Here is a 27,201-nt window from a genome sequence, read left to right on the forward strand (position 1 = left end):
ATGAGAAAATAAACTTTCAGGTTATAGTCCGGTTTTTATCTTCAAAAGGAAAAATAATCCCACGTTCCTTTGGCTGACTCACGTATGCCAAGCATCTCTTCAATGAATATGTGCAACACTACACATTTAATGTAATATATTAATAAAGAAAACAAATGGTCAGCCAAGCGTTCCGCTGTAAATTCAAGACATAAAACCGATGGCACGCAGCCAGCCCCTATAGAGCTTCTGTCTGTCTTTGACCTTAACTCCATGTCCTCTTTATGCTTCTCCTCCGCAGTCAGCTGTTTATCTGGCAGGCCCACAATGCACTGTTCATGATCCGCTGCTTGCTCAAGGTGTTCATCAGAGAGATGAGTGAAGAGGAGCTGCACCAACAGTTCTCCTACCAGGAGAGGGCACCAGGCTCCTGTGGAGGTGAGTTACATCACTGATTCATTTAGAGAAGGAAGGGGGGCCGCTGGGAGAAACTGTACAGAGAAATCACCTTCAGAGGATAAAACAAGTGATTTCTTTACATATGGAGTGGCTCGCAGTTGTCTTGTCTAAGACAGAAAGGGCTTTAAGTCACTTTAAGATCTTAAAGATCACTTAAAAATCCACATCCTCTGCTGAGAAATCTCTTTCGCAGCACCCTCCAAAGTTCTCGGCTCCCAGTAGGCTCATAGGGTGTGAGTTATTACAATACATTCACAAGGGTCAGTTGTGTAACACTTCCCTCCCTTTCTAAAGCGAGATAAGAAATTGGCTTTTTAATTGAGCACAAAAAACCCCAGGCTACTGACCTGGATCAGCCGTCTCTAAGAGACTCTGTTAATAAAGTCTGAATCTGCGTCAACTGACTGCACATCACTCTCTGACCTCAAACACTATCGCTGTCTGAGCCATTTCCCTGAATAAACACTCTACAAATGTGCAGCCTCTTCAAGAGCCTAAAAGATTTCACATCAAATTGTTTTGGTGCTCACTTAAAGAGACAATGAAAATACCATAAAAATGTTAAAATGGTGATCTCCATCATTTTTATCATCTTTAGGTGGTTGCTTCTTTTTCTTGTTACTAGTATTCAGTCGCACATTTGAACTGTAACATTTTTAATAAGACAGAAGCAAAGTCATTCAGTGTTGAATGATGGTTAAATATCACATTTAGTGATCTTCATGGACAATGACACGGAGATAATTACAGCTTTTTGAAAGGGGTAAAGAGAAGTTCATTCACAGTTTTTAAAAAACAGGTCTGAAAAGCTCTGAAAAAGTCCTTCATAGAAGTCTTATTCTTTTCTCTTCTGTGCTTAAGGCAGTAATGTTTCTACTAACATATCTGATGGCACTCTGTTTGGACAAGTTAACAGCTTTAAACAAAAAGGGGGAATTGTTGCAGGCTGTTTACTCACATTAAAATGAGCTAACCTAGCTGTTATTACTCACATTAAAATGTGCTAACCTAGCTGTTATTACTCACATTAAAATGTGCTAACCTAGCTGTTATTACTCACATTAAAATGAGCTAACCTAGCTGTTATTACTCACATTAAAATGTGCTAACCTAGCTGTTTTTACTCACATTAAAATGAGCTAACCTAGCTGTTATTACTCACATTAAAATGTGCTAACCTAGCTGTTTTTACTCACATTAAAATGAGCTAACCTAGCTGTTATTACTCACATTAAAATGTGCTAACCTAGCTGTTTTTACTCACATTAAAATGAGCTAACCTAGCTGTTTTTACTCACATTAAAATGAGCTAACCTAGCTGTTATTACTCACATTTAAATGTGCTAACCTAGCTGTTATTACTCACATTAAAATGAGCTAACCTAGCTGTTATTACTCACATTAAAATGAGCTAACCTAGCTGTTATTACTCACATTAAAATGTGCTAACCTAGCTGTTTTTACTCACATTAAAATGTGCTAACCTAGCTGTTCTTACTCACATTAAAATGAGCTAACCTAGCTGTTCTTACTCACATTAAAATGAGCTAACCTAGCTGTTTTTACTCACATTAAAAAGAGCTAACCTAGCTGTTTTTACTCGCATTAAAATGTGCTAACCTAGCTGTTTACTCACATTAAAATGAGCTAAGCTAGCTGTTTTTTCTTGCATTAAAACAAGCTAACCTAGCTGTTATTACTCACACTAACATGAGCTAACCTAGCTGTTATTACTCGCATTAAAATGAGCTAAGCTAGCTGTTATTACTCGCATTGAAATAAGCTAAGCTAGCTGTTATTACTCACATTAAAATGAGCTAACCAAATATTTCCTCTGATGCTGAAGTAAGACAAGTTGAAACGGACCGCAGGAATCAGCGCAGCACCTAATTGAGGTTTTCTGTCTCGTCACTGTCAGAGTCTGTTGACATTTTCTTTTCCCTGTCTTTAAACCCTGCTGTATCCCGTACTGTGTTCCCTTTAATGTTTGCTTCATGTGCCTTCTTCTGTTTTGTAGATCTCTCTGTCATAGCCGACAGTTTTTGCACCTTTTAACCGTTATTGCTTTTTCGTCACTTTTCTTTTTTCCCCTCTGTAATCCAACCGACGTCAAATTTACCGGACTTCTTTCGGCGGATTGATATGATTACAGTTTGTCCTCCGGATTGTGTGGTTAGAGCCACATCCCTAGCAACGGTCTGTTCTTCATAGTAACGGTCTGCTATCGAGAAATAACAGACCTCTGAATGCCATAATTAACCAATCAGAATCAAGTATTTAACACAGCCGTGTAGAAGCTAGGTAGCTCATCCTTCGATTAAGGGCAAGTGTGAATTAAAGCAAGAAGTTAAAAAAATATTTTTAACGTTGATTTTGCCTTTTTCTCTGCAACACTGATCCAGGTTGCATTAACATTATTCATTATATTATAAGCAATTGTTGCACAACACTGCTGGGAGGGCTTAAAAATCGGCTTCATTATTCCTCCTAGATTTTTATCATGCTCTCATACTTTGGTCTGTAATATGGGTTAGTTTAGAAATGTCCTTAAAAACCTTAAATTTAAACCCCACAGAAACCTTTGATCCTCAATTGTCCTCCATGCCATTTCCGTCTACAGTGACCTTGAAACAGTGATGATGGGAAGGATAGAGAGAGGGATTGGTACAGTGTTGGAAGTAGCAAAGAGACGCTGACTATGATCAACAGGGAGCTGCCATCTGTGTCTCATACAATAACTCCCCCTGCCTCCTTGTGTAGAAACAGGCAGCCAGGACCTCCTGGAGGAGCTGTTGTCCAACCTCGTTCACCTGATCGTTGAAGTGCCGCTGCTGTAAGTATTTCCCTTGTGTGTGTGTGTGTGTGTGTGTGTGTGTAAGAGGAAGGTTGATTTAAACACCCCATCGTGTCTTGCATACACTAAAAAGGTCAGACATGCAATACTGCCACTTATTCTACACAGTAAAGTGACATTTTACACAGTTAGGTTGTTCACGCTGCTCTGACTGTCTCCAAGAAGCGATTAGGTCTTGTCACTGCGCTAATGCTCCAAGATCATTTGTTTGACATTATGTTACTGTCATAAAATTCACAGGAAGCCATCAATTATGGAAAGCTTTTGTGCAGCCAAGCCAACCTTTTGTTTTCATTCATGTTTGCTGGTTTATGAAGTGTCTAAGATGTTAGTCATAGAGCAGTTAATGGAAAGCAGTTTGTATGTGTAACCAAAAGAAGCTGAAATCCATTAAGGAACAAGGACGGGCTCAGATGTCCGTATGTTTCACTTCTCTTGTCCTCAGCAAAACCATCATGCCGGAGCACTGAGCTGGCTGCACGCAGAACAAAGGGACACAATGAAAAGCAAAGGGAAAAACTAAGTTAATTAAAAGAGAAGGGAAAGTGTTTAGAAGAGGAAATGCTTGAATTAAAGTTGGATCCGGAGCGGTGCCAGTGAGTGGGAGCCGAGGGAACATAATGATTGAAAACTGGTATCAGCCTTTACTCCCAGTGGGCGGTGTGCACGCTAACACTTTAATGAGTGAATATATCAGTTTTTTTACTTATCAATGGTCGGATTATCTCTGTCCTGCCACTCAGTCTGTCACATCGAGACAAAGATACAGCCTGTACGTCTCTGCAGACAAAATCTCCCCTGCTGTGTCAAAACAAGTTCACAGGAACATGACAGTTGCTTTTTTCCTTAACGCAGCATCTTCCACTTTTCCTCTTTTTTTTTCTCCCCCCGTGTTGTATTGTGTTATTCTTGACGTCCTCCCCCTCACTCCGTCTACCAGACCAATCTTTCTTTCTTTCTCTCCCTCCGTCTTCCTCTTCATCTCTCCTTTCTTCTGTTGTCTCCGGACATCAAACCCTGGCTCTTATGTAAATGCATTCAGCATTCCAGCATTATTCATTGTTCCCAGCTTCAAGACTCTACCTGTTTTTCTTCCCTTCGCCACTTTGTGGCTGTCGGCCCACTTCCTCTGTACGTGCTCCTGGTTTGGATTGGAATATGACCGTTCTTTGGTATAGCTCCCCCCAATCTCAAACAGACTTCTGTACTTTGTTTGTTACCACGGGAGAAATCGTTAAAGGCTTAAGAAAGATTGATATCAATAGTTTCTTTAATTACTTTTCATGGTAGGCAGTTAATACTGATACTTCCTGATATTGGTAGTGTGGTATTTATAATTGTTTTCCATTTGCAGCCTGTGTTCAGCTGTCTCTTTGACACTGGTAGTTTGATTACGCAATTTAGTCCATTAAATCAAGAAATCAGGAAAAACGTAATGTAAGTATTAGTTTAAGCCGATGATGGGAAGTTCATGTGCGTTCATCTCCGACACAGTCAAGTGAATGTTTGCCTGTGTGATACATGATTATCAGTGTGTGTGAGAGAGTATAAGGAAACACCCTTGACCCCTGTTTTAGGTCAGGTCGCCTCAGTGAAAGCTGTGTTTATGAGTCAGGAAGCCGCTAACAGTTAAAGTCTGCCCTCCACTCGAAAATATTTTTAGCTTATTGTTACAACATTCGGGTTTTTGACCTTCGCTGTTTGTGCAGAGTTTGCCACGAAACTCTTCCATCACATGAGGGAGGAAAGTTCTCTGTACTCACCTTGAATTAAGCAATATCACACGAGAGGGAGTGATGTTGTGATGACAGCCGTGATGATATTCAGTACAACATCACGACCTTGAGTGTGAGATTGAACAGTTACACAAATGAGAAACAGGCTAGTAGTAACAAGTGAAAATCAACAACATATTATGTTTTGCTCCACCAAGTCAACTAGTTCCTCAACTGGACTTTTGTTGCCAAGCAACCCAAACAATCTCCTGCACTGTGTTTACAGGTTACCCCAGATCAGCTGTTTATTTATCAACTACATTTATCTGTTCAACCAGTGAAATAAGAGTCTACTGTGTGATTCAGAGGATCAAAGTAGACATACACGGTCTGCTGTAGTGGTAATTAACAGTATTCAGAACACCTGGCTGAGGCGGAGGGATACACAGAGTGAAAAGTCCCAGTGATGTCTGTCTATATCAACACTCATGTAATGCCTCTTGTCTAATCAGATTACTTGGTAAAAGTTGCTGAGTAAAAGCATACGTTGTTTCCAGTAATACATTTTTTCTTTATTGAAAAACAAAAGAAAGGTGAAAGGAGAATTTGTAATTTAAAGAGATAATTACACCAATATAATTTAAACTAATATACAAAAAGAAAAATATTTCTGTATTTATCTTAAAACATTTCCAAAGGAATCTTTAACTTTGACAAACATTCATGATTGGAAAGACACTCTCATGTTGGCAACTTTACCTTTGGAATAACTTTATAGTAGGGATGCACGATATTAGATTTTTTGCCGATATCCGATATGCCGATATTTTACAACTCATTTAGCCGATTACCGATACCGATATTTTTTTCCCGCACACCTAATTGCAGAGATCATTAACTCTCTTCTGTATTGGAATTAGCATACAGTATAACGGTGATACTCTTATCACATTTGTTACAACGGTCGGGGTGACGGGTCTTGAGATGGTTAATCAAGTTTGTAGTGTTGAAAGACTTTGCCTTGGCTCCTCCTCGCATCGCCGAAGCTGAGCAGTCATTGCAAATAGCAGTTTTGCTATCTATTTCGGACACTTTGAAAAACTTCCACACCACGAACATTTTGGCTTCTAACTCTCTCATGCTGCAGGTAGACACACGTGACGTCATCCCGCTGCGCGGCGCAGGTCTTCTTCGCGCTGCGGACATTGCGCCGAGGTCGGGCATTTAATCAAGTATGCAGCAGCCCATTATTTTATCGGTTAATTATATCGGCGGATATCGGCGTGTTGGCTGATATCCGATAGTTCATTTTTAAGCCGATATCGGCCGATACCACTGACGTGCCGATAAAATCGTGCATCCCTACTTTATAGCCCCTATATAAGTGGTCTCATTGGAAGTGAGGAACAGCATATCACATCTTTTTTAGCCCTGCTGAGAGAGCAGGCGCATTCATGAGACTGAGACCATTGTCCTATACATAGATTTATACCTCTGGAGTTGTGATATAAAAATGTAATTTGTTGACTTTATCTCTACATATACTTTTCCCCCATTAGGGACATCACATACAGCATCCTGTTTGAAGCAGTGACCACGCTGCTGGTATTCTTCTCCTATCAGCTCTTCCAGAAAGACATCCTCCGAGATGGATTAATCTACCAGCACATCATGAAGGGACGATGGTGAGGAAGCACAAACATACACACCAGTTTATAGTCCATTGAAGAACCGTTGAGATAATGACCACACAACCTAACCTTCATTTATTCATGTATGACCTTAATTTAAAACCAAGTTTGCATTAAAAAAAAAGAAATGCAAAATGTTAAACAAACACATAAAAGTGGAATAATTTCATATCTTTTTGGACTCAAGTGAACTGGGTCGTCCACAATCTGTTAAAGACTTTTTTGAACGCTGGCCCAGATCACTTTGGATGTCCTTCAATTTAATGTGACACCGTCTGATCCAGCCCACCGTTCCTCTGTCAGACTCTGATACGGTTGGCCTCTCTCTCTGCTGCGTGTCACTCTCCACACAAAGTCTTCCTGTGTCGTATAATTGATATTAACAGGAATAAAAGAAACAAATCTAGGCGGCCGAGACCTTTGGTAAAAAAGGTGTTTCGGTGATTAAATTACGCTTTAATCAACACAGATGAAATAAGAAAAAAGTAGTTAAATGAAAGCAGCGGCTGCTTTTAAATGGTTTGAACCCAATTTCCCTCAGTTCACTGTTATCTTGAATACTAATAAATTCTGATAAATGCTTCATTGCACTTGTGTTTGGAAGGCTAGTAGTGCGGTCTCGATGGGTGCACACAGAGGACGGAAGTAATTTTCTTTTAGGGCTCTCGCAGCATAAGAGCCAAACGAGAGCACTTTGGATTAATTGCCATTGAGCTGAAGAAAGGCTTCCAAGTAGCTGATGTTGGCAGAAGAGATTAGAGGGCAATCTAAAATGGTTTTACCATTTGGTCTGGTGCAAAAGCAAGGTTGTGTTAATCTTTAAAAGCAGTGCTGTACCGGGTACTGTGCATGACCTGTTGTATATATATCTCAATCAAAGGCTTCAAACTGACACTTGATATGGACTCCTGTGGACTGACACACGCACGCACACACCTGCACATACATGCGAGAGCAAGGCCTGAGCTGGATTGACAACCACTCAGAAAGCATAAGAGAAAAATGTGAACATTATTTCTTTCTTGCTTTAATAACGAGAGACCTTCAAACATCTGAATATCCAAAAGTCAATTACATGCAGTCAAATAAGGGTGACGTTTCTATTAGAAAGCGAGGAGCAGCTTTAGATTGTAAAATCAAAGAGAGGCCACAGGACTACAGGACTACAGGACTACATGACCTTGGGCCTTTTAATTTGGAGACATTTGCAGCTGAGCCAGCGCCTGTGTCGCAACCATTTTCTCAGTAATGAATAGACGGTTTCATAATGCCTAAAATGTTGAAGGCCTCAGACAAATTTCAGAGAAATCAAAAAATTATGTGGAATTTTAAAAAAATGTTCTGACTTTTCTTTTTGTACTAGATACACCCTCATGCCTCAGAAACATGGGCGTCCTGTCATTTCTCTCTTTCTATATTTCTGCCTCTTTTCCCCAGTTTGTCTTTAACCAGTCGGCTGGTGAAGACCCTGCTCTATAACTTCATCAGGCAGGAGAAATGTCCGCCTCCATCGACCCACATCTTTGAGCCCAAAGATGAGGGAGGCCTGCTCTACGGCCTGGCATCAGGAGTCGCAAGTAAGACTACACACATCCACACATGAACACATCAAACAACAACATAATTTTGGCAATCATTTGTGTTGGTTCTGATAACATTTGTATAAATAGAGATCCCCAGTTTTCACAGTTTGCAAGACTATATCCAGGTTAACTTTCAGGAAACATCTGTTATCTGTACTGCTTATCCTGGTCAGGGTTTGCGGAGGATCATTGGGCGAGAGGTGGGGTACACCCTGGACTGATCGTCAGTCAATCATACAGGGGCTGATGCATACAGACAGACAACCTTTCATGTCTACAGGCAATGTGGAGTGGCCAATGAACCTAGCGAGCATGTCTTTGGGCTGTGGGAGGAAGCTGGAGTACCTGGAGAGAACCTACGCATTCACAGGGAGGACACACAGAAAGGCCTCCTACGTCCGAACCGGGATTCAAACTAGGAACCTTCTAGCTATGAGGCTAACCACTGCACCACCGTGCAGCCCCTCCTCGTTAACTTAATTTTCTTCCAAACTATTTGGCTTGAAATCATGACCCCGAGTAGCAGGTTTCAGCATTGGCGTAGACGTCATAACTGAGGAGTTCAATCAAAGGGTGATTGTTTAATTTAATTAAACGATAAATGACATTAAGGGTGCTTTCACGCCTAAAGTCTGTTGGTTGATCCGAGTCAAAGACCAAATTGTTACAAGGAAACTGCCTTCGGATTGGTCCACGTGGGAAAACTCCCTGAAGTAGCTCCACTCTCCTTTTGTTTGTCACTGAGCAGTTTGAATACCTCCGTGTTCTTGTGCATTTCCACAAGCATTTGTGAAATTGTTTGGTCAGCCCATATTTCTATTTCCTCGTCGCTCCCACACGTCTGTCCTCTAAGTGTCTGCACCCCTTAACAACCTACAATGCACAGGTTTTTGGTTTGCTAATACAGGAAGTATTAGGTCCTGCTTTGCGTGTTCTCACATGTCCAAGCAAAACTGACTTTCTGAGTAAAGTCTGAAAATCGGGACCAGAGCTGTCAGGTGTGAAAGCACTCTTACAGGCTTTGGAAATATTTATGAAGCAGTTTAGTATTTCAAAAATACCAAACGAAAAAGAAAAACAGAGAATAGTTGAAAAAAAAATTAGGTTTTATTGCGTAAAATAGATATACGCTCTTTTTCTTACCTTTTTAATTATCTTGTGACCGCACAGAATCACTGTTTACGGGACCCCATGGGAAGCAAAGGCTTAGATAATATAGTTAACTTGAGCTTGGTTAGTGTGATTTTGCTACATCAAATATCAAAATAGAGATACAATAATCGAATTACAAAAATAAGAGCCAGACAGAAAAACAATTTGATAGTGTCTGTTTTTTTCCCATTTTTTTTCCTCGGAACAAACAAGCGAGAAATACGAGCAATCTGAGAAATAAAGCCGCACTGACAGCCATGACAGCGTTCATGACAGTGATGAGCCAGAAATGAACAGAGTATGTGTGTATTAGACTGTTAATGTGCCCTCTGTGTTTGTGTGTGTGTGTGAGTGTGTGTGTTTGTTTGAGTGTGAGAATAGGGCTGGGTTTCCCCCGCAGATAAATGCTCTTTGTCGGTTGTTGGTGGCAGATTCCTATCAGTGAGCCATCAGCATTCAACCCAGCCTGTCTGTCTGTGGCCAGTGATCGGCCCGATGAGTTATGGTGCCCTGTCCTGTTCTGTAATCCCCTAGAGCCTGTCTGTCTGCAGCCGCCTCCCTTGTACACACACGCACAGACCAACAAAGACACAAGCTCTCTTATTCTCCGAGCTCGGAGACAACACTTGTTTTCTTTCTCTGTCTCTGTGTCTCCAATGCACACAGCCATCAGGGACTGACTGAGTGCACATAACAGAACATCTTAATATGAATGGGTGTTTGCACTGGCGTCATTAGTAACACAAAAGACAGGTTCAATTTCTTTCACTTTGCAACATGAGCCAATATTCAGCGAGTTAAAGGGGAGTTCCACAAATGACACATATTAAGGTCAATTTGCTGGTCATGGTTAGTTTCTTAACGCCTCTTAAAACAGTTGTATAATGTCCTCTGGCTGTGGAAGAGCTGTGTTAAAGGGCCAGTCCGCCGATTTTCAACCTCAGTCCTATCATGCTATTATGGGGAGCTAATGCCATTATGGTAGGGAAAAAAAATGCAGTTTGGCTCTGTGCCTTTGAAGGACGCTATCCTCTGCTCCAATGGGCCCTGGAAAACCTCCGTCAGACTATGTAAAATGTGTCATCTGGCGGAGGCCAGGAAGCTTGCTTAACTCCACTTCCTCAATCTAGGACGCCGGCCTCCGATGTCATGTCTCGTTCAAAACTGTCATGTTTGAAAAGTAGACTGCAGTCCAGAAGATTTTTTAGACAGTCCACCGGTATATTCTCGTCGTATTTCGGATTCTGTACCGCTCTGAGCCATCGCCTGCAGCGATCAATGTCCTTGACTGGAAAACGGTAGTATTTCACTCCAGCGTCTCTCACTGGGCCGTTCCTTTCAGAGGCAGGGGCGCAATGCACGCTGGGTGTTGTAGGAATGTAGAACGGGCGAAACCACGAGCTGTTCGTACAACCTTCTCCACAGCTATAGCGCCAATTTAAAATATTATTGCTTCTATTGATTACAGAGAACACCAGCTTTGACTGACAGCGGCTTTTTCCAGGGGGGAACTGCTCCTTTAAACGTGAGAAAATAAACCACGTGGTATCATCTGGAAGCCTGAAAGCCAGGCAAAAGGTCTAAATGATGCATAATAGGAATTGTAGGATGCAGATTTTTTGCAGCTTCACGTGTAAGAAGTACAACAAGTCAGCATATCTCAGCCAGTTTGGACTTCACAAGACACAATATAGAGGAAATGTACCGTGTACATGCATTGCTCTACATTATGCTCTGCATTTTGCACTGCAACACAAACTCAACGTAGTGCCCCGTTACAGAAGCAGACGAGTGGTTTAGTGTTTTGCTACAGAGCACATACAAATCGTCAGATAAACAAATATAATAATAGTAATAATAATAATCAGGACCTGTAAATTAAGACCTAAAGTTCTCAAACACTCTATAAAGCCCGTAAGTCCACTAGCTGTGTTGTGGACGACAACACATTTCTCTTAGCCCTATTTTTTATAGCAGTCTTTCTTCCTCTTGTTGCTAACCTGTAAAATCACTCACGCCCACACACTCGCAATCATAGACCGGATTTTCCCAGAACCCGACGCTGGTCATTGGCAAAGAAAAGCGGTTCTTGATTTCTGTCGCCGTTTTAATGTCTGAGGAGACAGGATGTCTCTTCTTCTCTCGCTTATACACACACTGCCGTCTGAGTCTGGAGGGGTGTCTGCAGGGGGGATTATCGCCCAGACAAGCAACTCAAAACTTTTTAGTCGCCTCTACTGTCCTCTGCTTTACCCAACTCTACTCTCCTCTCGTCTTTTAGAATTGCCTCGACTTGACTCAGCTTTATGTTTTTATGTTTTCTGCTCCACTCTGCTTTATTTCAATCCCATTCAAACAGTCTGCTTTTGTTCACATGATAGTTTCATTAACTATTTTATCTAAAAAAAAAAGTAATATATTACATTTAGGGCTGGGTTAAAAAAAAAACGATTTTTCAGATTCGAATTGATTCTCATTTGAATGACCCAATATCGATTAATAAATCCTGAGATCAATCTTTAAAAATATGTATAAAAACGTGTCTGACCGCTCACGTTTCTGAGCGCTCCTGAACGCAGCACGGCTCAGCCGTAACACGGCAGTGAGGGAGACATGCCCGGACTCGTTTACTATATCAGTGATCGCTTACAGACTCTTTTTATCGTGTCTGCGTCCATGAATATGTAAGTTACTTTTACACTGATGTTTATGTTACTTTCTGTTAGCGTCGGCTTTAGCCGCGAGTGTATTTTCGGCATGTTGTACACAGTATGCCTTTCCCAATAACTCTCTGTCTCGTGTGGTTTTGTTGTTCTCAAATCTCGCGCAAGTTGAACCCCAGTTCGTTTAATCAAAACCCTGAGCCAGACGTTTAGACTAAAAATCTGAAACTAAAAAAAAAAGTTCACAAGCTGTCTAATTCATAAAATTGTTAATATTTAGTTGACGGCTGTGTGTTCGTCATGCTTTTTTCTTAAGAATATATTTTGGCCTTTCATGCCTTTTTATTGAGAGGACAGTGGATAGTGTTGGAAATATGGGAAGGGAGTGGGGATGACACGATGGGAAGGGAGTGGGGATGACACGAGGCAAAGGGCTGAGGGCAGGAGTTGAACGCCGGGTTGCTGCAGCAACGACTATAGCCTCTGTATATGGCCGCCGATTTAACCGCTGAGCCATACCGGCACAAGTTTGCTTGAAATAACCCTAACCCTAACCAAATAACCCCAACCAAATGGATATCGGATCGGAAATTGAATCGAATCGGGGACCCTGTGAATCAGAATCGAAATCCTTATTGATACCCAGCCCCAATTACATTAAAACCATCAAAAAGTATGCATATGTACCTGATCTAAGATGACACTGTGCTCTGCTGGTCTACACTGTGCTATGCTACGCCACTTTATTCTACCCTGCTCGACTCTCTTCCCTTCCATTCTACTCTATGTAATTCACTTCAGTCCCCCGGCTTTATTGGCATGAAAATTGCAAAAATAATTTTGCCAGAGTATGAAAGACAAAATGTTCAGATATTTGGCCGAGACATAAAACAACGATGTTCTCTTGCACGTATTCTGCTGTACTGTTCTTTAGCCTCTTTACACTCCTCTCCTCTCACATGTCCTTTTTCTGTTTCCCTGTAACTTTTAACGCTCTCTCTCTCTCACATCCATCTGCTGTTTCACATTACTGCCATGAAGAGGATAGCTGTATCTCTAGCTTTTTAATAGCATTTTGATAATTTGCTACCAAATCATTCTTCGTCTGAGGAATGTTCTCATATTTTTGTGTTTATGTTAGAAGGGTTTTGGATCCTGTTAGGGGAAAAGTGCTTTAAGGATATATTTTGATTTGTGTGAGATTATCAGAGTGGTGTGTTTGTTTGTCTGCACAGCGTGTTTCCCCGTGTGCATTTTTGGATAATCATCACAAGTTTGGCATACTTGTGTGTCTGTGTGTGTGTGTGTGTTTGGCCCAAGCATTGCCCCTAAAGCCCATAATTCATTCACTGTTATGCAAGTAAATAAATAAGTAGCACATTCTGTCTGTGTCTGCTCACCAGGCACTCACATCTCTGTCTGCACCGAAGCGAAACTTTATGTTCTCAGCTGTAACTATGAGAAAATACTGAGATCACTGCTGTCTCGGGTTGACCTGTGTTCAGTTTTAATAACTTTATTTAGTTCAACTTATTTTCTGCTTCTTTTGTTTGAAAGGATCCAGATTGATCTATCTCCAAAGGCACAGAGGGGTGATCCTCTGTGTAAATATAAACATACTTTGCATTCCTAAAACTTTATGAGTTAAATTATCAGTGAAGAAGACACCAAGTTTTTGTCAGTTAAACTTTTGTTTTTTTGCTGCAACTCAGGATACAATATGTGATACGGGGCCCAACAGGACGATAATATCACGATACAGCGATTCTACCATTATTGATATATTGTAGGGATGCACGATATTGGATTTTTTGCCGATATCCGATATGCCGATATTTTACAACTCATTTAGCCGATTACCGATACTTCTTCCCCGCACACCTAATTGCAGAGATCATCAACTCTCTTCTGTATTGGAGTTAGCGTACAGTATAATGGTGATACTCTTATCACATTTGTTACAACGGTCGGGGTGACGGGTCTTGAGATGGTTAATCAAGTTTGTAGTGTTGAAAGACTTTGCCTTGGCTCCTCCTCGCATCACCGAAGATGAGCAGTCATTGCAAATAGCAGTTTTGCTTTCTATTTCGGACACTTTGAAAAACTTCCACACCACGGACATTTTGGCTTCTAACTCTCTCATGCTGCAGGTAGACACATGTGACGTCATCACGCTGCGCCGCACAGGTCTTCTTTGCGCCGGGGACATTTCGCCAAGGTCGGGCATTTAATCAAGTATGCAGCAGCCCATTATTTTATCGGTTAATTATATCGGCGGATATCGGCGTGTTGGCCGATATCCGATAGTTCATTTTTAAGCCAATATCGGCCGATACCAATAACGTGTCGATAATATCGTGCATCCCTAATATATTGCAAGACAATCATATAACGATACATCACAATATCTGATAACTGCTTTCCGTTCACGTTACCCTCATTCATGTCATAAGCTCCACCGCGAGGAGTCCTGAAGTAGTCATACAGTGAGTCAAAATCGCACCAGCCTATTGATAATTGTATTGCACGAGTCAGGACGACAGTATATTGCCGTATCGATTGATATATTTTGTCCCACCCCTATTATACAGAGCAATGCAGCAGTAACAGCATGGCAGGCTATGCACTTTACAGTCTAAAATGACAGTTCAGTGATCGTTTGTCACAAGTTTTTTAGTTTTCTCTTTTCTAAAACAAATGCACCAAAAAATCAAAAACAGTATGAGACAGTTTCATTGTGAAAATCTGTGTTTCTTTGACACTTTTCTATAGACGCAGGACGTCAGGAGGGGCTGCGAGCTGAGCTGTTGCGTACTTACTTCTAGGTCCCTAACTTGTTATAAAAACAGTTAAAACACAGTATAAAGCACTTTAGAGTTTAAATAAGCAGAATCAGAAATACTGAATCTATCCCCGGGGAGAAATTTACAAACTAGAAGTATGAAGAAATATAGAAAATACAAACAAAGTAAAACTATGTAAAATATGTTAATTATATACAGAAAAACGAAGTGCTTATTTGAAACTCTACGATGGGGCTTTTTGGGGCTGCGAGCCAGGCTGCTGCTTACTTCTCAGCTTGTTTCTCAAGTAATGTAAGCCGTCCCTTTAAATCGTTGTGTTTCTAGTCACATCGCTGCTGATAACTAAGAAAGAAGGTGGCTGTAATTGTTCTAATGTCTGTCAGACACCCAGCATGTTTGTTAAAAGACTAATATAGGAGTTTGGTGTGGCACTGGATTGTAAAAACAAGGAAGAAATCGTCAAATCTTTGTATTGAACAACAACGTCTGAGTCCGTTACAGACAAACAAGTGAACTGTCCTCAAACATTTTCAGACTGAAAATAAGAAGCGCCGCAGTGTAGGAAGGTTAAGTATTAATGTTGCCCCCAGTCAACAGCCTAATAACGGCGGCATCAATAAATGCCTCACTGTAGCAGCTGTGTGTGTTTGATGATACCCATGACATGAACCTTGATGTGGTACAAGGTGAGGCTCGGCTGATGCTGGATTTCAGGGGGCCAGATGTGGATTTCAAGGGGCCATAACTTTTGAATGGATGTTCTCATATTTTTCATGGGTGTTTATTGTTCACAGTGAGAAAGTGAAAACTTCATAATTCCGTGTTTTTCCAGAATGACATGTTTAAAAAGATCGCCTCTGAAATGGGCCGTTCAGAACAGCTGCAGGTTTCTACGTAGAACCTTGCTTTGGCTGAAATCGACCAATCCCTGCCTAGTCAAGTTGTTGTCAAGATTTCAACTTAATAGTCCGATACCTCCTGGCAATTCTGGCTCGTACAATTAAGGCAGAATAACCGATCCCAGAGCAGCCACTCTAAATACTGTCAGCCAATCGTGGCTGAGGTCTGACCTGTGAATGGCAAAACAGCTTGTTCGTTTCAGGAAGGAGATGCTCCCAAAAATAATTACTTTACCAACGTGATTCAAAAACACATTAGAATAATAGAAAATTGTCACCTTTAAAGGAAATGGTTTCAGCCTTCGTCCGAAAGTATGGAAAGACTCTTCAGAAATGTGATTGTGTGGTTATATTTTGGTTTGAATGCTTTGACTTTGTGCCATCACTGCAGTTATGTCTGATGGAGATTATGTAAGACGTTCTGTCCTTAAAACAAAGCTGTATCAAACATCCAGTGCTCATGTTGCGGTGCAGATACTTGTTTTATGGTCTGTTTTTGAGCTTGTTTTAATGGACTTTAATGAGCATCTATTACAGAGTGTAAATACTGTAAGCAGAGCAGCATGAAGAATGCTTTAGCTTTAGTTTCAAAGGTTGTTTTGGATACAAGCTTGTACTCAAGTGAAGTTAAGACTCTGTGGGTGCAGCCGTGTTGCGTGTCTCACAGTACGATGCCTTCGCTGCCCCCGAGTCCTGGAGCCCAGATTCTGATCTCAGCGTGCCAGCCTCTGTGTCCGTGTGTGACCTTTCTCTTTTCCTCACTTTCCCCTTCCCTTTCCTCCTCTTCAACGTCCTCCTCCTCTTTTTCCACTGGGCTCGCGTCCAGAGCCGTAGCAGCCTAAGCAGTGTAGCATTATTGGGTTTATGTGGTGGGCAGGGAGACAGGGAGAGGGAACCGAGCCAGATGGATAACAAACAGCACCCACTAAGGTAAAATAGAGCTCTGTGAGTGTGTGTGTGTGTGTGTGAGAGAGAGTTCAGGAAATGTGGCTGCCAGACCGGCCTCTCTGACACTGCCGGGGCCAGTCACTGTGGTGCCAGTCATGAGATGAACAGGGCTCCGTCACAACTTGGCCCGCTCTCTCTCTGGATCTTGTTTTCCCTCACACGCTCGCACTCACTTCTCTTTCCGAGCGGTAGAAGGAACGGAGAGTATCGTGTTTGGAGAGCGAGAGAGGGAGAGAGAGACGGACTGACCCGCGCTAATGATGTCATTTCTCTCTTGGGGATTTCTTGTTGTTGTGGATGCAGTTTGTTGATGTCCTTTTGCTGAAGTATAAACACATTTATCCCCTCCTCAGCGGAATTGCATACACATTTGTACACAAAAAGTCAGACTAAATGTTGGCGCAAATCTTTACTGGCCATTAGTGAAGTTAGAGGCAAACCAACATATAAACCAAGGATGTTAGTCAGACTTTTAAACAGTCACAAGTTGTTGAAAACAAACTCTTAGTCAGAGCAGGCACTAAAAATGTAAAATGGTACAAAACTTTGACTGCTCTCAGCCTCACAGGTCTCTTGTTTAATGTCTTAGGATGTCAGTGTGTATATATAGTGTTTTAATCTTCTGACGTCTCCTTTCTAACTTCACTTAAACACATCCTGTCGTAGTCCAATGAATCAGGATGACTTAGTGACTCTCACATCAGCGAGAGTGACTCCAAATCCAATCAGACAATCGCCTCCCCTTCCCTCTCTCGCCACCAGATGGCGACAAATGCGCTCGGCTTCTCCTCCTGCTTCAGTAGCTTAAACAGTTTTGACCAGCAACACACTCCCACTGCCTCTCACCAGCCGCTCGCTGCGTGCATTCTGTGTGGCCAGACGCGCAGGAGCCAGAGACTCTCCCTCTGTGTACCTTGGTGTTCATGCTTCCCGTGCTTCTAGGGACGCCTGAAAGCACCAGCACTGCACCAGAAATTCGGCTCCCTGAATAAACGAGCCCCACTCAAGTTGGCCGGTAGTTCCACTTTCTCTTTGTTCTGTGGCGCCGTCTATGTTGTTTCAAATTTCAGGTGCCGCAAACCGCAATGCGTGACTCCATTGTGCCCATTTTGGCCTTGATTACATCAGTCTGACTGCACATTCTCTCTAGCTTTCTGGTCCCTCCGTAAATCAGTTATAAAGCTGAAGAGCAACCTGTGCAGATTACACATCTGTTGCACTGAAACAAAGAGCTGCACGTCTTGGGCCTGTCTTAACACTCTATGTGCTGAAATGTAAAGAACTCCTGGACAGGTGTTTTGGAGATGATGGAAACAAAAATTCTATTAATATTACAAGTTTAAAGATCCTATTACGCACTCCAGAAACTCTTAACATAAAAATATTTAGCTTCAAAGGTTTAAAAGCTGCACACAGGAAGTATCCTATAACGTCCATTCTTAGTGTATGAGCACTTAAGACCACAGCCACACATGTATTGTGTCAACTGCATATTGGACTGCAAATCCACACTGGTGTTACTTAACAATATAATCTTGTACATGCGCGTCTTAAAGGAGAAGTTCAGTATTTTTAAACCTGGGCCCTGTTTTTACACATTTGGATGTTGAAGTGATTCATAGGAACAAAAACTTTTGGAATCAGTCCCGTAGATGTCCTCCACCGCAATGGCTGCAACATAATCTCCTGGGGCAATTGCGCCCGAAAGTCCGTCCTCTAAAAGTGATTGTTTTTGCCGCTGACAGGCTCAGATTGTTACTCCAGGTGTCCAACAACATTACAGAAATGATCCCTACAAAGATCGTCCTTTTTTTAAAAGAGTGACATCCTTTTTGTGTAACCAGAAACAGAAGTCTCGCTCACCAGTTTCCCGAGCTTTGTGGCCTGGCAGCAGCTGGTTCACCCTCCTCTGCCTGTTGCCCCTCTCTCTCTCCCTCTCCTCGTTTTCTCTTCAGTTTCTACGAGCTATTCGTCCGTGTACTCAAATAAATAGGGATAGCCATCGAATTCAAATGCCTCATCTTCATCGTGGATCAGGTCAATATTCAGCCATGGCTTTTGAAATATATTTCTGCTGGCAGCCCTCTACGTAAACACATCCTCTCTCCAACTCTAAGTCACGTTTCCACCATCCTGTTCAGGTAACATCTCACCATCTGTGAGATTTCAGAGCAAGACTTCTCTTTGAGCGAGACTTCTGTTTCTGGTGACACAAAAAGGATCTTACTCTTTAAAAAAAGGACGATCTTTGTAGGGATCATTTCAGTAATGTTGTCAGACACCTGGAGTAACAATCTGAGCCTGTCAGCGGCAAAAACGAGCACTTTTAGTGGACGTACTTTAATCGGGTACAATTGCCCCAGATCATTATGTATCGTGGCTACAGCGGAGGACATCTACTGGACCAATTCCAAAAGTTTTTGTTCCTATGAGTCATTTCGGCATCCACATTTGTAAAAATAGGGCCCCCACATTTAAAAATACTGAACTTCTCCTTTAACATCTGTTGGTCTTTTCCCCTTCAGCAGATAAATGTGCCAAACTCAACATGTCGTTCTGCAAATTAAAGCTCTCACAGCCAAGTAAACACGCACATATTGCAGTCATGTCTTTAAAGGCAACACCTGTATAGTTTATATAAAAGCACATTTATGCCTCTGTATGTACATATTTCTATCTGTGTGCTATTTGTGTGTCTGTCTCCAGGTGGGCTGTGGAGCGTCTTCACGTTGGGTGGAGCTGCCAGCAAAGCCGGGATAGACCAGGAACACAACCCCTTACCTTTGTCCAATCAGAGCCTTCTGTTACTGCTGGTGCTAGCCAATCTGACAGACGGGCCCGACTGGCCCAACCCCTATCGCCAGGCGATAACGTGTTTCAGAAACACACAAGGTAACACACGGTATTGTTTGATTTTAATCCATTGTGATACTTGAAAGTTGACCAGAAGGTAATAAAGAATTGTAATGTAATATAATTTTTTTTTCTACCTCTGCCCATGCAGACACATCGTCGCTTCCCGTGGAGCAGCCTCACACTTTCCAGATTAATTTCAACAGTCTGTACACGGCGCTGTGTGAGCAGCAGCGCTCCGACCAGGCAACACTACTACTGTACACCCTCCTGCACCAGAACGCCAACATGAGAACATACATGCTCTCCAGAACTGACATGGACAATCTGGTAGGTAGGACCACAACAAAGAGAGCATGCTCATTCATCACTCCTGTCTTCATCTGACTCTTGAATGTAGTTTATTTGGAAAGCAAGAGCAAAAAAAAAAAAGCTGTTAAAAATGAATCAGAAGCGTGATTGAGTAATCCCTAACAAAACACATTATGCAGTCCTTCCCCGCACACATGGGCACGGCCATGAAATCCTTTCATCTACAACCAATGCTGCGGCTCAGTAATCAGCGAGGATGCATGCAGTGGCAGCTGGTGCTATTCTGTCCATGTGGGACGGTGCCAGTTATCCTGTATGGCAGAGTGAATGTACTGAGGCATTTAGTGAATGAAAATCAGTCTCCAGCTCAGCGTGTCAGATGGTATCGCATACGAGTATGGCTGTCTGTCGCATGTGAGGCTCTTTTACACAGTGTGACAAAATAATTTAGACTTGTTGGAGAGTAAAAGTAAAAGTCTTCTTTATCTGTTCAGGTGTTTTCAAGGTTTAAAAAGAGACTTGAAATAATCTTTAAACTAATTGGAGCAGAAAAATTACACGTGCAGGGAACGACTTCAATTTATGATCATATTTTAAAACCGCAGGTCAATTAGCTGCCTTTATGTCTGCTATCAGAATGACCTTTCTGTGTTATTCCCTATTTATAGCCGCCATAATAAAACACCATCATTAGCAGATCTGGATTGAGCTTATTATGTACGGGGGCTACTAATGAGTCTAGCTACTTTCTCCGCAGAGTAATAAAGCACCGCCGCTCGACAGCGTAATGAGCTAACACTGCAACTCTGCGTGTTCATCGCTCACCGAGCTAGCTGCTAACTGCCTCCACTCTGACAGTGTGATTCCCAGAATTAAATCTTTTGCACACTGTTGTCATTAGTCGATCACATTTCCCATCTGTTCTGCATACATTTGAATGCAACATCTGTCTCCGAAGATAGTGTAGCAGCTATAATGATGTAGAATTCTGTGTTCTCTGTTGGCTTCTGTGTTTTCTTGTCTTTTACTTGGTACTCAATTTGCACAATAGGTGGAAACACAGCTATAGTAAGCAGGAAGTTCTAATTTAACTTCTACTAAACTACCTAGAAAGACACTTAAAGCTCCCTTCTTCATTAACACCCACAAATTCAGACACCACAGTGATTAATAAGCAGTTATTAAAAGCCTAAACCAAGGAGTAAAGATGTAACTGACTGCACTTTGCATAGAAACCCAGTGAAACACCCCAATAGTCATCGACGCGGCTAATTTAAGCTTTAGGCCTCTGCAATGGTGGAGCCACGCCAAGCGAGAAATCTCATACCAATGATTTAATGAGTTCTCAGACACACCTACGCACCTTCACGCTGAGCCTCTCCCCCCCTGCCTTCCCACTCTCCCTCTCAGGTGCTGCCCATCCTGGAGATCCTTTACCACGTGGAGGACAGAAACTCCCATCACGTCTACATGGCCCTCATTATTCTCCTCATCCTCACAGAGGATGACGCCTTCAATCGCTCCATCCATGAGGTGGTGAGTGGGCGCGGTTTAATACGCATTGTTCGCATGTCAGATAATGATAAGCATACAATAACTGTGACAGTCATAAATCATTGTGAGTCTCTCCTTCGCAGGTGTTGAAGAACATCTCGTGGTACACAGAGAGGTCACTGACGGAGATCTCACTCGGCAGTTTGCTCATTCTGGTCGTCATCCGCACCATCCAGTTCAACATGACCCGGACAAGGGTGTGTGTTACACATATTAACACGCACACAGTTTGTCTTTAGAAACCCATTAATTAAGTTTGTTTATTTACCAGAGTAATTTGAGGTAACATGTATGTATGCGTGTTGTGTCACTAGGATAAGTACCTCCACACAAACTGTCTGGCTGCTCTTGCCAACATGTCGGCCCAGTTTCGGTGTCTCCACCAGTACGCTGCCCAGCGCATCATAAGGTAAGCACACGTTATAGATTCACTGTACATATAGGTGTGTAAATGGTAAAGAAGAACAGATGACAGATTATGTTAAATTGTTTTTTACATCAACCATGCATTTTTTAGTTCATGTTCTCGTCTTGTTCTACGGACAATAAAGTTGTCAAACGCTAGAAATGGTATCTAAACAAGCAAAAATACTATTTGATATTCACTGCGAATGACCATTATTCAACCGTTATTGAACAACTCCCACCACCACACCACACGCAGACATAAGGAGAAAGAGAGACCGAATGACTGTTTCACCACATTTAGTTTCCAGTCCTCCCTCGACTAAATTCTGTTGAAGCCAGAAGAGATCAAAAAAAAGTTCACACAGTTCACTCACAGCTTGAAACAAGGCAGGCTTCTCCTCCCAAAACACATGAATACCAGGCCTCTGCCTCATTTTCATTCCTATTTTGCATGAACACATTTGTTTCTTAAAAAGATCTTATTTTCTCAGCTAAAATATGTTCCCTTACATTGACAATGGAGCAAAAAGAGCTAGAATCAAGTTTTGAATAGAGTACCCTTTTCATTGTACTGCTGCGATATAATACCGTTACCGCAAAAAGTTGCACTCATTTATGTTCTCCCATTCAGACCTCACAGCAGCACTCCTGCTTCACCGGCACCTGGCACTGATGCTTTCTTCTTCTTTTGTTAGTTAATGGCGGTTAGCAAACAGCTTTCAGATGCGCGACCGCTTTACGGGAGTACCGCATCATAACCATAAATAGATGCAGAGGGAAGGGTCTCGCAAGTCATAAGTCTTTATACGCTCAAATTAAGAATGGGTGATGTGGATTACAATAAGGGATAGACCGATTATCGGCCGGGCCGTTTATCGGCGCCGATATTCGGCATTTTGACGCATATCGGCATCGGCCTTTTTCTTTTTTCTTAATTTTTTTTTTTTAAATCTGACGGCCGATAAGAGTTCATTTCTTTGCAAATTGTATTTAACTTTGTTTTATTTACTTTATAAAACTTCAGGAAGTTATTTATTTATTTATATATTTAAATTTTCAGTTAACTTTATAAGAGATGCTGCTGACCCTGGGAACTCCCTGCGCTTTTTGTTTGTTTGTTTAATAAACATATGCTTAAAGGCATTTAAACAAAGTTAAGTGTTGGAGTTTGTATTATTCAAAATTTTGCTGCAAATGAATATCGGCTCCAAATATCGGTTATCGGCCTTCTTGACTACTAATAATCGGTATCGGTATCGGCCCTGAAAAAACATATCGGTCTATCTCTAATTAAATATCACAATATTGGTGCATTTTTTAACATTTAAATTGAGAAATTGTTTGCAGATATAATAACCAGACAGAACTGCCTGATTTTGGCTTATTCAATAAATGAAATACCTGATAAATCAAAATACTTCATAACAGTGAGGCAACAAAAATCCAACATTGCCTTAAAGCAGTCCTGCAGTTGCACCTTTCATTAAAATGCAGGCCTCAACATACTCTTCATCTGTTTGAAGCAGCAAACGAGACAAAAGAGAGTCAGACGCAGGGGTGGAAAGTCTCGCTCACTCACAGGCACACTCATTCATTTAAATGATTCATATTGAATCAGCTCACAGTATTAATTGTTCTGGTCATGTGACACCGGCTGCAGTGGAAAGACTAAGAACTGAAACTTTAACAAAGTGTTTTGGAACAAACGTTATGTAACATGAGGTAACTGAGGGAAACGGTTCAGACCACAAGAGACGGAAGACATAAGAGGACAAGGTCCAAACCACTCACACACACACACAGTCACACACACACAGTCACACATCGAGTCATTCATGTTTGTTTGTCAAGTCCAGGCACACGGGAAGGAATGTTTCCTTCCGCGAACACGTGCACTCGTTCACGCACACTCAAGGCTCCTCTTATCTCGCCGCCTGTGTCTCCTCCATATCTGTGACTCTCTGCTGTTTGGAGTCAGAGAGGAACACTGTCTGTGAATGTGTGCACGTCTGTCCGGCAGAGATGTAGAGTAACTGACTCCATGTCTGACGATAATGATAATGATGATGACTGTGATGGCCGGGGCTGGGCTAAACCGGCTGGCTGGCTAGCTGGCTTAGATAATGGGAATTTCCTGCCAGGAATTTCCAACTGTCTGCCAGGCAGTCCTGAACTGTGCTCCTTAATTGACTCTCACAGAGAATCACAGTTGGTGCTGTTTATTTACAGCCAGCAGTGGGTTTAAATTCCCCCCACCGCCACCACCCGCATCTTTGCCTATTATTTCCTATTCATCTTCTTTCTCTACCATCCCTTTCTGCTGCATTGATCCTCCCTCTTTTACTTCTGTCCACCAGAACATTTTACTCTTTCACCTCATACTCGTGTCCATTTATCCACTGATAAGTCTAATGTGTGCAGACAGAAGCTCCTGTGAGGTGTTTTTCACTGGTTATGAAACAAACTGAAATTAATTATTGTTACTTTATATGACCTATAATAGCAAACCAGACCATCAGCAACAAGATGGATTATTTCTATATAGTTATTTTTAATGCCTGAAACTGCTGGCGGGGGGGTAGGTGTCAGACGAAGAGATTAACTGCATGCTGTGTTTGTTTACATTTTCCAGGGCAGAAATTTAAAGTGAGTGATACATATGACTGTTAAAGAAAGCAGGATGAGCTTTAAGGATGTACAGGACAAAATTAGCAAAGAGATAAGAGCTTTGTCCACAGCGGGCGCCAAAATCAACACAAACCGAAAGTTCCTCACAGGAGCTTTAAACGTCTCCAAAACACACAATTATTCTGGGAAAAGTACATTTCAGTAGCTGGAAATCTACAGTTACTCTTTTAACATCAAAACAGAGACCTGCTATTTTCTTACCATTTAAAAAGAACATTTGAATTATTGGAGTAACAGTTGAATTATTGGAGTAAGTAAGCATATTTATGCACTTTATAAGTTATACATCCATGTTATTTTAAGAAAGATTTTTGTGGTGTGCTGGTTTCTTTGGATTTTCACTTATTTTTGAAGTTGTATCTGTAGTCATCGATCTTTTCTTTGTTTGTTCAGCCATAGTAGATTACTGTTTACTCGCAACACTTGCAGAGACTGGAAAAGCAGCCGCTTAGCTCCGCCTACCCTCTCTAACAGACCAACCACTGCTGGGTGATGGAAAATGCGTCACAGACATTTATTTACATGAAAATCTTCCAAATTATCACTTTAAATCATGCATCCATATACACAGGCTACAGTCCTCGATGTGTTGGCCCGGGGTTCCACTCCCACCCTTGGCCCCTTGCCATGTGTCATCTCACTCTCTCGTTCCCTGTTTCTGATACTATCCATTGTCCTCTCTCTCTCTCTGAATAAAGGCATAAATGGCCCAAATTTATACATTTAAGAATATAAAGAAAGATTTTTGCAAAAACTACATTAAAAAAACAGGAAACATAAAAGTCAATTTTAAGAACAGAAGTATGATTTTTTGCAGGCAGCAGCAATAAAATGCGATGACCTCATCATCACTGTTCCTCAGCCGATAAAAATATCTGATCCTCTTATTTAGAATTTCTTTGCCAAAACTTCAGAAATCATCTTAAAACTTCAGCATTTTAACGGAAAATACATTTTAATAGTCACTCACGCCTGCCTTAAAATGAATATGTAAACATAAATACATCAAACATACAAATGTCCAAGTACAAAGTTCAGCATGCAACCATTCGCTGTGTGTGTCCAGATACAAAGAGAATCCTTTGAATTGGTAGAGACAGAGCACCCTCACATGTTCAGTTTGTCCGGGCTGACCACGTCTGTCATCACCGCCGCCGTATAACTGATTCTGGGATTAGGACAGCCGTGTGGAAATCCTTCTTGTTGGCTGTTTCCTCGGCCGTGTCTGTCACTGCATCGGCATAAATGAAGGATGTGACAGAACAACTAGTCACAGTGCTTTCTTGTTGGCAGACGTCCCAGGTGGAACTCGGTCGGTGGTCTCTCCGCTGACAAAATGGACTTGATAGTACAACAGGTCCCATTAAGTAATCATGTCTAATAGGGCCTTTGACATTAGGTCTGCAGATAACAAGAGGACCTCCTCATTGCCGCTCAGATAGCTCCATTCAGCCATCATTTGGCCAATTAGCTCGGATAACCAATGCGGAGAGACTTAGTGTGTGTGTGTTTCCCTGTGCTGACAGATGGACAGGTGTAGCTCTAAGAGGCTTAGCCGAGCTCTGTGTGTTCATTCGACTTTCCCCAGCCCTCTGCTGTCATTGGAGCTAATTTATTCAGCTTTTTTTTTTTTTTGCCTGGATTGACACACACATTAAACATTCAGCACCCTTGGGGGGCCTGAAGAGACTATTAAAAAGTTGTAATTAAAAAAGAAGGTCAGGAATGGTTATAATGAAAAACTCGAAAACATGCAAAACTACAAGAAATTACTGTCTGAAATTCATGAGATAGCTCAACAAGGGAGAAATATTTAACTTTTACACGACTAGTATAGTATAGTGCAACGTTTATTTAAAGGAGCAGTTACCCCTGGAAAAAGCCACAGTCAGCTAAAGCTGGTGTTCTCTGTAATCAATAGAAGCAATACTATTTTAAATTGGCGCCATATCTGTGGAGAAAGTTGTACAAACAGCTTGCGGTTTCACCCATTCTACAGTCCTACAACACCCAGCATGCATTGCGCCCCTCCCTCTGAAAGGAGCGGCCCAGCGAGAGACGCTGGAGTGAAATACTACCGTTTTCTCTGCAGGCAATGGCTCAAAGCGCTACAAAATCTGAAATACGACAAGAATATACCGGTGGATCGTCTAAAAACTCTTGTGGTCTGCAGTCTACATTTCAAACCTGACGATTTTGAACGAGACATGACATCGGAGGCGGGCGTCCTAGATTGAGGAAGTGTAGTTTAGCGTGCTCCCTGACTCCTGGTGGAGGTTTTCCAGGGCCAATTGGAGAAGCGGATCGCGTCCTCCGAAGACACGAGCGAAATTGCATTTTTTTTCTACCATCATGGCTTTAGCTCCCCATGATAGCATGATAGCACTAAGGTTGAAAATTGGCGAACTGGCCCTTTAACTCAATTTTTATGTTATTTAGAGCTAAAGACGACTCAACATAACCAGTTTTATTTTGTCCAGTTGCTTCTTAAAGATGTATACAGCAAATATATAATAAAGTGTTTCCTCTGAAGTCTGCTGCATGACCACACATGCTGCACAAATCCGCTCACTGTGACGTCAACAATGTGCCATGTATGGTGTGTGTGTGTATTTATGTGTACATATTGACCCACCCTA

The 27,201-nt window shown here is 41.8% G+C and overlaps 1 protein-coding gene across 2 annotated transcripts in view; it reads left to right on the forward strand.

Moving 5' to 3' along the window:
* dym (dymeclin) overlaps nucleotides 1-27,201 on the forward strand; it is a 71,412-nt gene that overhangs the window by 5,776 nt on the left and 38,435 nt on the right. Inside the window, exons 5-13 of one of the 2 annotated variants that reach the window (XM_069673539.1) lie at nucleotides 281-417; nucleotides 3,199-3,271; nucleotides 6,567-6,692; nucleotides 8,136-8,275; nucleotides 19,454-19,639; nucleotides 19,752-19,930; nucleotides 21,323-21,448; nucleotides 21,550-21,663; nucleotides 21,781-21,875. In XM_069673539.1, the coding sequence (XP_069529640.1) occupies nucleotides 281-417; nucleotides 3,199-3,271; nucleotides 6,567-6,692; nucleotides 8,136-8,275; nucleotides 19,454-19,639; nucleotides 19,752-19,930; nucleotides 21,323-21,448; nucleotides 21,550-21,663; nucleotides 21,781-21,875 (1,176 nt within the window). The remainder of the gene's footprint in view (nucleotides 1-280; nucleotides 418-3,198; nucleotides 3,272-6,566; nucleotides 6,693-8,135; nucleotides 8,276-19,453; nucleotides 19,640-19,751; nucleotides 19,931-21,322; nucleotides 21,449-21,549; nucleotides 21,664-21,780; nucleotides 21,876-27,201) is intronic. The other variant, XM_069673540.1, reaches the window with a different exon arrangement.

Source organism: Semicossyphus pulcher, unplaced genomic scaffold, assembly GCF_022749685.1.
Source record: "Semicossyphus pulcher isolate SPU_LCO1_2020_fin unplaced genomic scaffold, fSemPul1.0.p SCAF_22, whole genome shotgun sequence".
Taxonomy (NCBI): Eukaryota; Metazoa; Chordata; class Actinopteri; order Labriformes; family Labridae; genus Semicossyphus; species Semicossyphus pulcher.